The following is a 17,683-nucleotide window of genomic DNA, read 5'->3' as shown; positions in this document are numbered from 1 at the left end:
TAGTTGCACTGAAGTCTGTAAAGTTGTATCAGTTCTAAAATAACCCTGAATCTGGTGGGAGTGCTTGCTACTCTGTGGCACAAGACTACTTCAAAATGAGTAACTATTTCATGATTAACTGTTCTTGGAAAGTGAGGAAGTCCATCTCCCTGGGCTTTGTAGCCACAAGTTCAAACATCTTTCCTGAAGAGAAAGCTCTATTATTTTAAAAGGGAGGGGGAAATCCCAGCGTTATTTGCAGCCTTGTATACAGAGCTGAGTTGCTAGCTTTTTTTTAAAGTTATTTTTGGGTAAGTTTGTCCATGTGGGGTGAGAAGGCTGTGGAGTGAGAGCACCCCTGCTGTGCTCTTTCCAGTTCTTGGGAGATGTTCACCCCTCTTCTACAGCTGGAGCTTCAGAGCTGAAGTCAGTCGGGTGCAATTTGTATAAACATTGCTAAAAGATACCAATTCTAAGCAAAATATAGAGAAGTCCAGTGTCCCCAAGGGATCTGAGATCCTGCTGTATGAACTGCCCCTTTTCTTTCCACTTATTTCATACAGTTACTTTGGTATTTAAGTAACCTACAATGACGGGAACCAGTAATTAAGCCCAAACATCTCTAGTCTCTGAGGCACTCTGGCACGTCTCATCTGCTCGGGTTTCTTTTGCTAGGTATTGCTTACTCAGATAAGGGCCCCCCTCACTGTTCAAGGATCATAGAAATGGGAGTGGGATGTGCTCTGAAATACACTGTTCAAGGATCATAGAAATGGGAGTGGGTTTTGCTCTGAAATCCCCAGGCCAGAAGCATTGCAGCCGGTGCTGCTGAGTCACTCAGACCTCTGGTATTAATTAACCGTCCCGGCTTCAGCAGCCACACAGCGCAGGGGGGCGGGCTAGCAGCAGGGCTTTCAGATTGGCTGGATCCTAGAGGAGGGGGGTGGGATCTGCCAGCTCCACATTGTGGAATACAATATCTGGAGGGAGTCTACTTTTAGGTGGGATTGTAGCAGAGCCAGGACTGGGGGTGTTCTGCTGAGGTCTGTTTTACGATCAAAATGTCGTTCATCCAGGTAGAGCAGAACTCAGATTTCCCTCTCCAGAACCTTCCCTATGGGGTTTTCTCTACTAGGGACAAGGTGAGTAATGCGCTGCTTTGGCCTTGTATTGCTACATTTGCTGCTTTGTCTTATGAAGAAATTCAGCCACTGTGAATGGGTGAGGAGTTCGGCAAGAAGATGATTCCTAGTTGTTGGAGGCTAGAAGGGCCTGATACGCGGGGAATCGTGCAGGTTTGTTGAACTTGCCCTGACATTGCAATGAATAGGTTGCCTTTTTGTATCCTGGTGGTGGGTGGGCTGTTTCTATAGAATGAAGTGAACAATATTAATACTTTGGTTAAGTATCTTCGCTCTGTGCAGGATGTTGTTAATACTGTCTCTACTCCTTGTGCATAATTTTGCAAGAGTCTGGATCGCATTAGGTATGCACAGCGTGCATTAGTTTTCACTTTTTGCCAACAGTCTCTTTTCTGATGGTCTGTGCAGTTGAACTTAACCCTCCTTCATCTCACTCTAGAAGCCAGATTTTAAACTCTATCAGACTGGCCACGAATCCAAACTGTGTTTGTTGTCTGTGATGTGACTTGATGCTAAATTAAAAGTTAAAATATGTTTAAAATGTCAAGTGGAGTTTGTTTTAAACATAAAACAATCTATCTAACCTTTTAATTAATGGCCTACCTTTTAGTTTTTCCACTCTAATGCAAGAGGCAGTTGGGTTTACTTGCTAAGGTACTGAGTTGAAAGGGGTGCTGTTCCTAACTGTATAACTGCCCTTCTGTGCAATCTTGGGCAAGTCAAGTTTCTTCTATATTCTCTGTATTCATTGTTCCCGTCAATGCAAAGGCCTGGGTGGAGGAAGGCACCGTATCAGGCAGGATTCTGGTATTCATCCAACAAGAAAACTCTGACTGAGATTTTGAGAGAAGCCTAAGGGAATTTGGGCACCCTGTTTCTCTTTTAATTAAGATAGGAAGAGGATGCCTAACTGGTTTAGATGCCTTCAAAAATCTTGCCCCTATAGCTCTAGTTTTACACTTTGACACTGCTGATTGCAATAGATTCCCATGTATAATTTCCCAAGGTAACAAAGATCAGGAGCACTTGAAACACACCCTCTCCTAAAAGAGAAAGCAGACAAACAGATACCTCTGGAAAGGGGAAAGCTGGAGGATTACCAAAGGTTAATGGGCAGTGTTGTATGCACAGGTCATAATAGCTATCACTTGATCTCTAGCATTGTCCTCATCTATCAGCAGGGCTTTAAAAGTGAATTCGAGCACAGAACAGCCTTGACTCTGACCTGGTGTTTTCAAAGATAAAAAAGCTGGATGATGAAACTAAAGATGGTCCCAGATCTCTCTCTGTTACTAGTTTTCCCCTTCCACAGTCATGATTCTCTGCTGAGGAAACATCTCCAGCATTTAAACAAATTGGCCAAGCGGATTTTGGAAATTGATTTCCCAACCACATCCCACTATTGGAATGATTTAAAGTTAAAATAACTGATGTAATTCAGGGCTATGGATTATAAATTAACCTGCCCTGTTCTGAGATTTTTATGTCAGGAATGTTTGTTGAATAAACATTTAGGGCCCTGTTTGCTCAAATCACATTGGGGTCTCCTGTTTAAAGACTAAAGGTTAAAACTGCTTGGCCATGTCTTTTTTTTCTTTATCCCTACTGATCTTAGTCCAATGTGTTTGGCCAGACATGCATATTTGTACTTGTATTTGGAATGGAAGTTTAACATGGCTGTATTTCACTTAAACACACCACTGGACCTTGCCTTGATCAGGCCAAAGTGTCTGTGATTTCAGCACCCCTGCGGCAGGGGTAACAGTCTGTGCTGCACACCGGTAGGCCTGGGCTTGTGTCTGGTTAATGTATGTAGTTTATGTCGATCTTACAAAACCAGCAGGGAACGAGCAAGGTTTTCTGGTTGGTTTTGGCTCTTTCCATTCTGTTTCCCTGGGATGGAGAGGAATAATCACACTGGGAGGGAACCTTCCACAAGCACTTCCTCCTTCCCAAGTGGTAGACCACTAGCCTAAGACTGGTTCAATCCCAGCTTTTCTACATACAGCCTGGGGGACCTCTAGATGAGCCCCCCATATGTCTCAGTTCTCCAAAGTGGCACTTCCATATCTTAAAGGAGTATAGTGAGGGAAACTAATGACAGGCATTTGGTTAACTAGAGTAATGGGAGCTGTAAAGGTACCACTGATATGTAGGAAGGGAACAGGAGATGTTGGTCTTACTCCCACCTCATCCCTTCAGGGTTCTGGAATTGGGATGCCTCGTTCCAGCTCTCAGAATCTGCGAGGAATCTGCAATTTGGTTTGTTGGTTAATCATACCATACCAAAGGTTTGTTGGTTTGTTGGTTAATCATACCATACCAAAGGTTTGTTGGTTTGTTGGTTAATCATACCATACCAAAGGTATAACTAACCACTCCAACAGCTTGGCTCCTCAGCCCCTGACTAGATTAGACTCTGTGATGCATTGCTCCCATCACCCTCTGTGGATGATTATTGAGAGCACAGGTATAAACTCTTCTTTCCCTTGTAGCCAAGGCACAGGATTGGGGTGGCGATTGGAGACCAGATATTGGATCTGAGTGCTGTTAAACATCTGTTCACTGGACCAGTGCTTTCCAAGCATCATAATGTCTTCGACCAGGTATTTATCGTCCCTCTTGATACTGCCCCCTCCCATCAGGTTTTGTAGAGGTGAGTTTGCAGGCACTCGGGCTCAGATCAAGAACGCTGCAGCACCTTACCTGGGTTTGTCTGTAGTGCTGTAGTGTGACCCCTCAAGCAGAAACACGGAATATGGGTATTGGGGTTGTTCCAGCTTCACATCAGAGTAACTGCTGAATGAAGTTACACAGGCTTAAACATGGAGTAGTGCGATACTGGGTGAAGACTGGGGCATGGGCTTATGGACAAGTTACCTCGAGGTAAATGAGAACGTGGTTCTGGAGCTCAGCATCTGCTCTTGTAACTGCCTGTGGGATGACATAAATGACAAAGTAAATGAAAGAGAGATATTGTACTGTAAGCTGGTATACAGGATCTTCCCCAGACATAGGGAAGACGTTCTGGCATGCTGTAGATTAGAGATGGGCAAAATACAGCTCATAAACCGGATCCAGCCCACCAAGTGATTCTGTCTGGTCCACATTGGGTCCCTTGGCCCTGCCCAGCCCAGGCACAGGGGGCAGCCTGGGCTGTGGTGTGTGCAGCTGGTCCCGCCACCCCAGGGTGCGGAGGTGCCTCCTGGCATGAAGCACAGCCCATCCCTATCCCACTATAGCTCCTACCAGGAGCTATAGTCCACAGGGCTGGGCAATGTGAGGATGAGGCAGGGGCAGCAGGGCACCCAGACTCAGCATCCTGGCAGCCCCCGCAGCAGTGGCTCAGTCTGCCCCCTCACTTCCATCTGCCACTTTTAGTGTCAGCTGCCACTGGACCCGGCCCCACTGTCCAGCCACCCCGGCCTACCCACCCCAGACCCACCGCTGCAGGTGCCAGATCGAATGGGTGGGGGAGCAAGTGATGTCTCCATAAATACTGGCCTGGGACCCCCATGGGCTGTGGGCAGGTGGGGAGCAGTGTCTGGGAGTGGGACAGGTGGGCAGGCTGGGATCACAGGGCCTGGGGCTTGGGGGTGATCCATCCCCCATATGTCCCTGCGACGGGCCCTAATTCTGCAGGCAGAGGCCGACTGCTACCTGTCACGCTGGCGCCTGTCGCAGGGATGTACAGGGAGCAGATCACGGTTCTGCCCCAGCCCCATGCGATCACTGCCCCATGATCCCAGCCCTGCCTGCTGGTCTGTCCTACTCCCAGACACCCTCCCCGCCTGCCTGCAGCCCTATCCTATCCACCCAACCAAGCGCACGCACCCTGCCTGCAGAGGTCCTGGGCCAGTCTCCATGAAGACCCCTCCCGCCCGCTCCATCCAGCACCTGTCCGCTCCATCCAGCACCTGCCCACTCCATCCAGATGGGCCCGGGGCTGGATGGGATTAATTGGCATCACTCTGTTCCCCCTGCCCCCCACCATGCCAGTGCAAACAACTGTGATGGGGGGGGCAAGCACCCCACCCTCAACAGCTCACCAAAATACCTTAAGTGGCCCTCCAGCCCAAATAACTCTCCACCCCACAACAGGCCATGGATCTACAGTGTCCAGGGCTCACTATTTGTGTGCCCATTGCTTATATATATATATATATCTGTTCAGGTGATTCTTCTACAGCCCCATAGGAGCAGATTTTAGAGGATGTGGTATTTAGTGAGGTCCAGTAAAGCTCTTTCCTTTCCTCTTCAAATACAGAAGGCAGGGAGCGGCATGTGATGAAGGGGGCAGGGGGAAGTCTGCTTTGCTGAAATGTTACTTGTGTCACTAAGGAGCGCAGCCACCAACAAAGAGCAGCCATGATTAAAACTTAGAAGGACCTAATGAGTGCAAGCTGTCTTGCTGGCTTCCCATTGCACAATAGTGAGAGACAAATCGCAGATTTGTGATTTTTGCGAAAACTGCGAAGAATAGCGATCTCTGTGATCACCGCAGAAAATGGTGTTGACCATGATTTCCTACAGAATTGACCCCCCCAGAAAATGCTTACTGTAATACAAAGATTTAGATTTAAATTGAATACTTAGATTTATAATAATATGGTAACTTATATATTTCTGCAGAATTTGCTGTTTCATTATGCGGTTTTTACCTCTTGGCCAATCAGCAGCAAGAGGTGGAACTGCCATAAAATGCCTGCGAAATTGGCTCTGTGTACCATGAGCAGGCTGTGAAAAACCTTTTGTCTCGCCATGACTGAAGCAGGAACCCAACAATAGGGCTAGCCAAAAAACAGGTTTTGTGATTCGCAGGAGAATTTCTTCTGCTTGATATCAGTCTGAATCAGACTGAAACCCAAGATTTTTCTGAATTCTTCCCAAGCTGCAAACTCCTCAGCCCCTGCAGCTGGTCTGTGAGATGGATGGGCCTTCGTTTCATGGCAGCAAAGACGACGATGACAATATCCATCTCAAAGTGCAGCTGCAAGAGCTCCTGCGGTCTATGGCTCTCGGGTAGTCCTGCCACACTTGACAGACCCTGCAGCTTGCCCCAAGAATTTGAGGTGCCAAGTCCCAGTCTCTAGCTGCCAACCCCTGGCCTGCTGGGCTCCCTGCTGCAGAGCTGTGGTCAAACCCCAAGAATCCCAGCACTTGTGTGCTGTGAAGTACCTCGTGCCTGTTTGCTCCTGTTCTGCGCGTACCAAATCACAGAAATGAGCCTATGTAGTGCTTTAGAGCCCTGATCACATGCCAGTGATCACACCTGAGATGGTGAGAGTAGCAGTGGCACTTGGCACTCATTCAGGACCCCTTGAAGGTGGCTGCAGCATCTCATTTCAGGATCTGGCAGGCTTAGAGGAGCGATTGGACAGGGTGTGCTTCACAATAGGACTCCCCGGCCTGGCCCAGAAGCAATACAGACAGGCCCTAATTCTTCATGATGAAGGAACAACAGTGATTTGTGGAATTTAACTGGTATGTAGGCCTTGCAGTCTGAGAGAGTATATATGCTGTGCACGTAGGCCCACACTGGTGTCTTGCAACCAAAAGCTTTCGTGGAAATGTAAGAAGCAGTCACTGTTATTTCATCATTGGTTTGGTTTGCTGTAGAGGAGCCCTAGTTGCAGTCCCAAACTCCAGGATACTGGGCTCGGTGTGACCACAGGATGGTGCCTGCCCCCAGCACCTGAGCTGAGATGAATGGTGGCGCAGACAAGGGGCCAGGCGAAGTGAGCCTGCATTGCTCAGAAGCATGCTAGGCTCAAGTCTCAGGACACCCAGCTGCCTATCATTTACTTCATAATTAGTTATTGAACACCAGTCACATCGGGCTTTTGCTGTGTATGGAAGGTAGGGCAAGCCTGCTGCCTTTCATGTACCTCTCTACCTTTATACTGTGTTTTAGCCAACACTTAACGACTTCATGGGGTTGGGCCGCGAGGCGTGGAAGGAAGCTAGAGTCTTTCTCCAAAAGCTCCTGTCAGCCCGGGAGCCAGTGCTCAGAGACGACTCAGAGCTACGAAAAAGGTGAGGAATGTGGAAGCTGGAAGGGACTCCCGGCTGACTTGCATGGTATGTCCTCATATGTACAAAGCAGCACTTGGACTTGGCTCCAGCTGTCTGAAGGCTGAACGAGAGGAGCAGAGTGTTAGCTCTTCTTGCCTGGGCTCGGGAACTACTTGCACTGTGCCGCGAGTGCGAGCGGTGAACAGCACCAGGCAGCCCGTCGCCTGAGAAGCGGGGCTGGCCTCGCTGGCAGAGAGCCCTGTACTGCGGGGAAGTGTGGCTGATTCCCTCTGGCAGCTGACTGTCACTGCTGTTCCCGTTGTCTCTCCTTCCCTTGATATTTCAATTAAACGTGGGCTTGCAAAACTGTTTAACCGAGCTCGTAGCCTGGTTGCTGTGCAGCTGTCAAGACTTTTCATCGACTCGGAAGGTACAAAACGCTATCGCGCAGAGAGGTACATTTTCAGGAGAATTCCTCACTGTACTGAGACCATGGCAGGCTGCATTTCTAGAGACATCAGTATAGTCCCATAAAACCCCTCATAGGCCTGAGGGGCCCAGCTCTTCAGGGCTCAGAAAACCAGGCTACCTGAATGTGTGCGCCAAGAAGAGCCCCATCAGCTTTAAAGCTGGCAGCAGTATTTATACTATTGCTTTGAGAGTCAGATCCACAGTAGGAGCTAGGCACCTAATGTGGGACTTGGGTGGAATTTAGGCCTCCAAACCCACGAGAACAACTCTCAAAATTCCCTCCTGACCCCTTTGGGCATCCATGGATTTTATAGACTTATGTTTTCAGCTGTAAGGACCATGAGGTACCATGCCCAGGGCTGTTGCCATGCTGCGCTGTTCTCGTCAGCCTGATCACAAGCCTTGAAAGCAGCCCTTCCTCTGCAAGGGCCAAGACACTTCCAGCACGTTCTAGGCACACCTGACCCTCCAACAGCACTGGGCTCTGCCCAAAATACAGCGACTGCCAGCACATTCATTAAAAATATGGCTATGGGTTTCCCCTCCTTTTTCCTACAGCTGAGTGGTTGGGAGCACCTGGGCTTTGAAGGCCTGGGTTCGAGTGCCCTCTTCAGCCTGAGGACGTTCAAATCCATGCCTCCCCTCCCAGAGAAGTCTAACCACCTGGGTGTATGCCCCTCCGAGGAGCCAGTCTCCACCCTTCCTGTGGACGCCCGCAAAAAAGAGTTCAAGATCCATTGAGCCAGGGTGCGGCTGCGAGAGGGAGTGCGAGTTAGTTCCCAAGGATTACGGCACTCCCCTGGGAGAAGGGCATCCTGCCCCAAGGGCTTATTTATACATTTTCTCCATGTCTCCAGTCCTTAGAGCAGACTGGGACCCAGCTGAGTGCACTAACCGCTGCCTGCAGCACTCCCTGCTCCCAGTGCTCCCTCTCGCTGCTTCTTCCTGGCCCGAGGCATCTTGAGTTTTCATCTCCCTCTCTTTTTGGCAAAGTGGAAGTACCGTCGTGACCACCTGTCTTTTCAGAGGCAGGACCATCTTTGCTTCCCTTCTGACAGTCTAGGTGCCTAAGCCCAGAGGAGAGAGCTGAGCTGTGAATCTTGATCTAACATTGATACTTCCTTTCAGCAAATACTTAGGCATTTCTGTGCCCCAGGATGATGGATTTAGAATATGCTCCTCTTCACCATTTTCCATGCTCTAGCTCTAGGAGCTTCCCACTCAGCCTGCTGCCTGCTGTGAATCCCAATCTGAAGCCCAAAGCTTCAAACAATGCCTTGGGAAAGCTATGCATCTAACTCAGGGCTCTGGATCCCATTTTGGGAGATGGGTGGTGAAAAGTTAACCACTGCAACACTTGACATTGCAGCAACACACGGCAGCTTGTGGATCTTGCTCTGCCAGGCCTTCTCTTAGACGGGAACATAATGCTAATCCTAATGCTAAACCTAAATCCTAATGCTAAACCTAAATCCTAATCCTAAACCTTCCAACCAGCAAAGGGCAGTGACAACACATACACATCACTGCCAGTGCACTGCAATAGACCCATTTTGATGCACTGGTACAAGAAAAAAACGAGCTCTCCCAAACCTTCAGCAGTTCCTGTATGCTCCGATCTACCTCTTAACAACAGCGCCTTAGAGTAATAATTGCATCATTGTAATAGTACCTGCATATTCTGTGCCGCTATTTTATGCCCTATGATTTGGCACAGCATTATAGCAAAGAGCAGAAGCAAGAAGAGAGTTAGCACAGAGAGACTGAATGTCTTAGCAGCATATATGCCTCCAAACCAAAACAGGAGGATAGCTAAATTTTAAGTGCTGAAGCATAGGTGCCAACTTTTATTTTTGCAATGGGGGGGACCTAAGATGATGAGCATATGGAAAGTTTTACACATTTCATGTGACAGCCCCCCTGTCCAAGGGGGACCAGAGCCCTTGGGCCCCCAAGTACTCAGCACCCATTTGCTGAAGTCTTTCTTTGTATTTCCAGAGCATTTGTACCTCAAGCCTCCGCCATAATGCATCTGCCAGCTGAAATTGGTAAGTGGCATGAACTGGGAGAGACTCTACTTTGCTCTGCATGTCCCATATGTTCAGGATGAGGACATTGTGTCTGTGGCAGAGATTTTCTATCAGTTTACAGGAGATTTTACACATGGCTAATTGCAGGTGGCATTTCCGATGGTCAATAAAACGTGTGGGCAAGTTTTAATACCAATGTAAGGCCTTTGGGTGCAGTTTTTATTAAATTAAGTTTCCTTAGTGTCACTTTATCTCTGAAGACACAATTGTATCACCAAATGGCTGTATGATTAAAACCAAGCAGAAAATAATTCTCCCAACCTGTGGAAAATGTTGACATTTCAAACACCTTCCACATCAGGACAGAATTGAGACTCTTGATGCTTTGGAAAGAGATTGCAGAACAGCCGGAGGGTTAGGTCGGTAACCTGGGATGACATGGAAGACCCTTGTTCAAGTCCCTGAACAGAATGAAATGAGTCATCTTGGCACTCAGCTGTTGGCTATTCTGGGATTTCTCTCTCTTTTTGACAAAGAAGAAATTTGTTCTGAACCTGAGAAACCTTCCAGACAAAAGTTTCATGAAAAGTGATACATTACTACAAAAAGTCTCAATTTTAACGTCAGCATTTTCTAATGAAAAAGCAACTTTTTGAAACATTCTGTTTATGACCACATCGTCTCAAAGCACGTTTCTTTAGCCAGATGCTCATCTTGACCATAACATGCAGTGCCATATAACTGCAAATTATTTATGGCTAGACTGAGCTGTTTAGATGTAACCTCAGGTTGGACAGGGGCCGCACTTGCTGTAAGAGCAAGCACCGGGCAGCACTTTGTATTACGGTTTCAAGATAATTCCTGGATATCCTGGATGTGCAGATCCTAAATACTGGGTATTTACAGTTCTCGGTTGACTCCGTTGGTGACAACCTCTTAGAACAAGACCAGATGGAAAGCAGCAGAGTATCCCTTTCCACTTGTTGAGACTAGCTGTCGCTGGTATGTAAAGGTGGGAAAGTCTTTCTTTAGTGAGGTATAGAGGCCGATTTTATCTGTGCTCATAACTGCATATACAAACAAAGAGGAAATACTGTGAACGTGGCCTTCTTTTACACCTGTGACCAGTTGAATTTGAGAGACAATCTCTGCCACTGGGATGTGCAAACCCTTCCTGGCATTGCCAGCCCCAAGTGTTCAAACATCAGGCACCGAAAAACAAAAAGCCGGCAGCTGACTCAACAACGTGATGTTTAAAGAAAATAAATGTTGGGTTCTCTTTCATTTGCCGTCTTATATTTGAGCAGGAAAGTACACTCAGGTCACATTTTCAAACTCTTCTTTGTAATTACCTGGCTCTAGAAACTGAAGCTTTATGTAAAACCTCATGTAAAAAACCTGGAATAAATCACAATAACGGTCCGTGCCATCTTCTGTCACTAACTGAGGCACTTGAGGGTCAGCATTTTAAGCAAGAGATGGACGGGGGATGCCTGTTATATAACCCAAGACACTTTCAATCCCACTGAACCCATTGTGAGTTTTTCTTGGGCAACAGGCATGGGCCAAGTTAACCGACATGGTTGGTAATTGTTTCTTAGACAGAACAGCAGAGGGCAGCAAATGTACTGAGTATGAAACCATTTCCTCTGTTAGCAGGCAGCGTTTCCCATAGCATCCGCACAATGGCAAATGGATAACCTGTAAGAAAACAAAACAACACACACCAAAAGAGGATTCTTTGTTCATGAATTTGTAGCTAACAGATCAACATGCAGCTCGTTATTTTTTCCCTTTCTGCACTGAGGTTGAAAAAACCCAATATTGCATACGTTTTATAGTCCATGCATAGTTATCCATCTGCCCCTTTTATGCAATGAACATCAGTAATCAGGTGCTGTTCTTAAACGTTTTGTTTTTTCTTTCAAAACTGCTCTGTCAATCTGTCTTTCTCTCTGTCCCCTTCCCCCTCCTTTTCATGGTGAAAATGTGTACTCTTAGCCCCACGTCTTTCATACAGTTGATCAGTTTTTGTCCTTCTCCAGGAGATTACACTGACTTCTATTCTTCGCTGCACCATGCCATGAATGTTGGGATCATGTTCAGAGGGAAGGAGAATGCTTTGAACCCTAACTGGTTGGTAGTTTAGTTATTTGTTTTCTCAGACAACATGTGCACATTTTGAAGGGGCCTGCCTAGGCTTGCAGGAAAATAACCACCTTCAGCTAATATAAATTAACAGAGCCCCACAACGGAGTGCGACTCCATCTGCCCCACTCCCCACGATCTCTGAGTTGTGTTTAATTGTAGCAAATGGGGTAACTGGAGGGGTTCAGTTGCAAGTCAGGGGCAGTTTTATCCAAGAACTGGTTCTTCGCCTGTCACCAGAAACCAAAGTTTCAGTTGTGATAAAAAGCTGAGATCCCTGAAAAGGTGGGGAAATGGTTCCCCATGAACTTAGACAACATTAAGCTTTAGTAAGTTCTTAAAAAGACCTCGGTGCTTTCATAGAGCATTGCTCTTCTGGGGGTGATAATACAGCACTTATCACACAACCAACATGTCTCTTTAACAAGGTTGCATTTACCTGTTGGCTACCATGGGCGAGCTTCTTCGGTTGTGGTGTCTGGGACACCAATCCACAGACCACTAGGACAGACACGTCCAGATGATGGTGAGTTCCTTTGCACACCCTTGAAATGTGCTTTTCTCCTCCAGAGTGAACAGCACCCTTATTCCAGTATACATTGTGGTCTTGTCTACCTTCATTGCGTTGCTTTTTCCTTCCTAATGTGCTTTTCTTTGTCTGAACCACAGCTAAACCTCCAGTGTTTGGTGCTTGCAAACGTTTGGACCTTGAGTTAGAAATGGTAGGATGCATTTATTTTATTTTAGTACTCATTCCCTCCCCTTACCTTCCTTTAATAGAGAACAAACAGTCAGCTTGTTTTAGGAGAGTGATTCTCAACCAGGGGCCCATGCCTTGAAATTGTTTCAGGGGTGCTCTGAGCTGCCACACAATATTAGCACTGCTAGTTGTGCAAAGGTGAGTCACAAGATAAACCCAGAGATTTCAAATGGAAATCCATAGTGTCAAAAACTCTGACCTGGTTCAGTCTGTTTGAATTTTTTGCAATAAGAAAAGTGCTCTATTAGTTTTCTGCAGTCAAAAAAATAAGTGAAAATGAAGAGCTCTAGTGTTTGACAAGTCTAAGGAGGGGTGCCTTGAATCTAAACATTTTGAGAACCACTGTTTTAACAGCTAGCATAGCACCACGGATACAATCTGTGCTCAATCTATCTGGCTCAGCAGGCCAGATGAGTGGTACGGGTCTGGTCTGTGGCCTTAATCTACTTGCAGAAGTATGATCCAGCCATGGAGTGGCCCCCCACACACTAGTCTGACTCCACATGCCTGGATCTGGCTACATGCCAGTGCAATCTAGCGTGCCGGGCCACATCATCTGGCTTGCAGATTTGGCAGCAGGGGAGTGGCAATGAATGCTGTTGCTGCTCCCCCACTACCACATTCCAGACCCATCGGGGAGCCCTGCAGGCCACATCTGGTCTGAGGCCGGGGGTTGGGCATTGCTCATCTAGAATACTATTCTCAAGGTGCCTCCTTCAAATCAGTATATTGCCTGCTCTAGAATTTATTCCAGAGGGGAGATCTTCCCTGCCTAAGGGTTACAGGAGAAAGAAAGCAATTCTAGGCTTTTAGGGTGCAGACACTAACGACAATTTTTACCTGATCTGGCCACAGAAAGCAATCTATAGCCGTGACCAAACACAAGTGCACAGCTTCAGACAGCTTCAAAAATGGCCGATCAGGTGAAAATATGACCCCTCATTGCATGAGGTATCAGATAAAGACATTTCAAAGTGTAGTATCTTCTGTAACTTGTGTCTGCAGAGCTCCCAGCCTGTTGCTGTTTTCAGACTGGGTAGGGGGGAAAGGGAACAGAGGGGGTTCGGTCTGGGGGTTATTTTTCAGCCCCTCCTGGGTGGTGGGGCGGGTGTGTTGGAGTATATGGGGGGCTCCAATTCACCCACCCCACCCTTCAGCACCAGCTGGAGAGCCCCAAGAATGAGCTCCCTCCACTGCCTTTCCTCCTCCCATTTTGAAACCAGTGAGCACCGGCACTAGCCAAGGTGGCCATTGCTATGGGAACCTGGCTGCAGGCTCCCAGCCCACAGTTAGATTTTCCTCCTTTCTGGAACAAACAGTGAACTTCTGTTTGGTCTGGGGTCCCGTTGTAACTCAGGCAGCTTTACAGAAAATGTTCTGAGTGACAGCTGGGAGCTGCACTAGACTGAGGTCATTCTGGTGCAATGGGTTTGTAAAATAGGGGCCATTGTATTGGGTCTGGCTGTGAGGAGGATTTTATTAAGACTTTTGTCCAAAATTCATCCCGAGCTTCATTTTCTCCCAGCCTAAGGCTTTTCCCACAGCTGGAGCTGATAACACAATAGCATGTAAGCAGAAATGCTGGAGCCTGAGCAGGCCTCGGAGTTCATTGCATCAGGCTCTGTTACAGGAACAGCCCCCCTCTGTCCAAGAAGACTTGATCACATTGTTAATGCACCAGCTTCTGCTCCGCACTGTGGCAACAGTAGTTTAAATAAGAGGTAAAATCGGAGTTCTGGGAATGAACTGGAATTGTTTGTATGTCTGCAGGGTGGGGGAGAAGCAGGATTACGTTTGCTGCCATCCTTAACCTTATGGGCAGCCTTTTTTCTGGTGTTTTTAGCCTGCCACCCCCCAAACCAAAAAACACCAATAAATGCTATCAACCAAAACAACAATAAATGCATCCTAGAGATACAACCACCCCATGTTTACTCACCATAATGCTGCAGCCTGAATACTTTAATAGATACCAAGGATGATGCTGTGACAGTGCAGCCTGGCTGTGCGTTCTCCTTAGTCAAAGAACAAGTGAAAACTAAGAGCTAGTATTTTTCAAGGGGTACCTCAAGTCTAAGGCAGCTTTCCTTGAGCCTAAAAAGGTAGAGAAACACTGTTTTAGAAGAAGCAGATGCTTTGCAATCGGGTGTACGAGAGAGTGCATTATGTCTATACTGCAGTATTTCTGTACTGTTGGTAATGTCGGAAGGATGTTGTGGCTGTGATGGTCCAGTACGTATACAAGAGGCTAGAATTGTTTTGGGGTGATATCTTTTATCGGACCAACTGCGTGGATGGGATAAAGTTAGGCAAGCTTCCGAATGCAAGATGTTTTTCATCCAATCTGAAGGAAGCCTACACAGCAGTGATTAAGAACAGTGGGTAGAGCTGTGAAATCAGAGAGACAAGAAATTCCCTGGGGTAGCAGACAAACAATTAACTGAAGAAAAGATTTGATTACTGGAAATCAAGACCTGTCAAAAAACCAAGGAGGGTCATTATCATCTGTAGTGTGAAGGAAGAGTTTCAGGAATCAGGTAGATTACAGGAATTTTAGGAATCGGGTAGATTACAACGTGCTACGAAGTCAGTGTCAGCGTTCAGTCTTTGGTTCCAGGTATGCAGCCAACTTATGAATTTTTGTTCCCAAATTTGCCTTTTAAAGGTGTTTGGCAGATTTCCCTTGAGTATGAGGATTGTGAGATCAGAAAGGGAGTGGTTGTTCTGTGAAAAATGTGCTATTGATATTTGTGTGCATTTGTCCTTTCCATATTTTTCTGTGAGAGTTCATTCTGGTGCATAGTTGCTGTTTAGTTTCACCCACATAACTATCATGAGGTCATTTGGTGCATTGGATCAAATATATCACATTTTGGGAAAGATGTGAGTAGGATGGATTCTGATGGGTTCGTTGTGGAGGGGGTATCCAGCTTGTAGCTGTATTGGCCTAGAGGAAAAGGCAATCAGGACTCAAAGTAGAGATGATATTTTTTGTTGTGTTTTTGTGGGGGGGGGGGGGTTGGGCATTGATAGTTGTACCAGTGGAGATATATTACAGGTTAAGCATCTGTTGTTAAGATAAGGCTGTCGCATTTGATGTCTGTTGAGCAAGAATTTGCTTCTGATGATCAGTTAGGCAAAGCTAAGGGGTGTTTAAAAGGCAGGAGCAGAGAGGCTGGGGATATTTTTCTTAAGGTCTGATTTTTGCTGAGTAGAGGCTATAACTGTCTGATGATTCCTCTAATCAGCTCAAGTCTGGGGTAGTAGGTGAGTACCAGGTGTGTGCAGTCACAGGGGGGGTTCTTTTGGTATTGTGGCAGGTGACTGCAGGGGATTTGGGTAGCTCTTTCTCTGTAATAGTATTAGTTGTACATACTCTGTATTAGTAGTCTGAATGATTATGCTGGTTACTCAGCCAAAAAATACTGAGAACATGAAATCAATAAGAAAACATTTACTGAAAGTGAACTAACAATTTTAATACTGCAGGCACAACAAATCAGAGGCATAAAACTGTTCTATAAGTGCTGAGCACTGGCCTAATCTCTTTGCAGTGGGAGTTTTACCTTTGGCTTCATCAGAAGCAGGCTTAAGCTAATGGGACGCAATTTTTTTTTAAAAAAGAGCCTTATCCACACTTAGTAGAGCCTGTGTTTGAGATCTCCGGCAGGCAGCTGTCACAAGTGCTCAGAAGATCTGGATGTTGGAAAAAGGGACAGCACATCCCCACCTTGTGGTCTAGCTTACTTTATTGCTGGGTCTCTTTTCTTTCTTTCTCTTTAGCTCTGATTGGCTCCAGTCAAGTTAGGTGTCCCATTGTCAGGATCCCCTGATTCGTTACTTAAAAATTACCTTGCCCGTTGTGACAGGAGCCAGAAAAAAGTGTGTCGCTTACTTGGAAAATGTGTGTGTCCTGGGAGTTAACTGGAATCCTCTACTTCTCGGTGGGTTGTTCCTAAATCAGTGACTGATTCTTATCAGCTTAACTGCCATGCATGTGGTTCAGTCCCATCCACTCAGGGGCTAGGGAAGAAAGCCATAGTCTTTGTGCTAATTGCATTCAGAAATGTCCATTCAATTTAAGAAGGAAAACAAACAATACTGCATCCGACCCTAAGTGTCTTGCCTGCACTCATCCTCCATATGGCTTCTTGCACTGGGTGGGTATGTCTCTTCTTAGTAAAGTCTTTATTGTCAAAACTCCACTTGGTTGAAAACTTTCTTTTCAATTTCAGGCATTCTTCGTAGGCCCAGGGAACAAGCTGGGGGAGCCTATTCCAATCGCCAAGGCTGACGACCACATTTTTGGAGTGGTTCTTATGAATGACTGGAGTGGTAATCAGCATTGTTCTCTGTGGAAATGTGTTTCATTGTTGTACGCTTTTGAGACTATTCACAGATATTGTATTTGTTTTAAATAAGGGAAATATGGTTATTCAGGACCCTAATTGTCTTTGACAAGTAGGAATGGGATAGAGTCTGCAATACAGGAGCACTGTTTAGATCCAGTTCAGGTCACTAGGATTACAAGTCGCTTCTGTGTAATGCATTACCATTGATATACGTTTTTTTGCTGGACAGGGACATGCCATAAACCACCATAGCTGGCAGTATCAGGAGCGGGTATGTCTAGATGATGAAAATGAGTTAGCAATTGCACTAGTCTAGATTCAGGATAATACTTTTTATCTCCACATAACTACTCAGTGTTAACCCTAGATAGGAGGTGCAAACTAGTGTCTGCACTACAGAAAAAGTAATGGTGAGGTTGAAGTTAACTAACTCACTCTGATTTAACCTTGGCCCCTCCTCCCCCTTCCTAATCTGGACCTATTTAGAGGATTTAAACTACCCATGCAGGTTATTATGACCTCAGGGGAGGGCTGAGATATATTGGCTAGTAGGGCTGTACGAAGCTTCGGGTGCTGATTCGATTCGGAGGAGATTTGGCCCGATTCGGTAGCCGAATCTCCAAATCCGAATCTAATCAGGGGGCCAATTAAAAGGTCTGAATTGATTCAAAGCTCTCCGAATGGATTTGGCAAAGACTCGGAAAGCTTTGATGATTCAGGCAGTCCCCACCCGCTGCAGCAGGGAAATGGGCCTGGACTCCAAGCTGGTAAGTAGGGGCGGGGGGG

At 46.4% G+C, this 17,683-nt stretch overlaps 1 protein-coding gene across 2 annotated transcripts in view; it reads left to right on the top strand.

The window, feature by feature from the left end:
- Window positions 1–917: 917 nt before the first annotated feature.
- Window positions 918–17,683, top strand: part of FAH (fumarylacetoacetate hydrolase) — a 36,034-nt gene continuing 19,268 nt past the window's right edge. The window contains exons 1-8 of one of the 2 annotated variants that reach the window (XM_025215246.1): window positions 918–1,121; window positions 3,617–3,727; window positions 7,036–7,157; window positions 9,606–9,655; window positions 11,683–11,773; window positions 12,214–12,311; window positions 12,455–12,507; window positions 16,781–16,880. In XM_025215246.1, coding sequence (XP_025071031.1) covers window positions 1,041–1,121; window positions 3,617–3,727; window positions 7,036–7,157; window positions 9,606–9,655; window positions 11,683–11,773; window positions 12,214–12,311; window positions 12,455–12,507; window positions 16,781–16,880 — 706 coding nt within the window. In that variant the 5' untranslated portion in view covers window positions 918–1,040. The remainder of the gene's footprint in view (window positions 1,122–3,616; window positions 3,728–7,035; window positions 7,158–9,605; window positions 9,656–11,682; window positions 11,774–12,213; window positions 12,312–12,454; window positions 12,508–16,780; window positions 16,881–17,683) is intronic. The other variant, XM_006033446.3, reaches the window with a different exon arrangement.

Source organism: Alligator sinensis, unplaced genomic scaffold, assembly GCF_000455745.1.
Source record: "Alligator sinensis unplaced genomic scaffold, ASM45574v1 scaffold1318_3, whole genome shotgun sequence".
Classification (NCBI taxonomy): Eukaryota; Metazoa; Chordata; order Crocodylia; family Alligatoridae; genus Alligator; species Alligator sinensis.
This window is presented reverse-complemented; position numbering and strand designations above follow the sequence as displayed.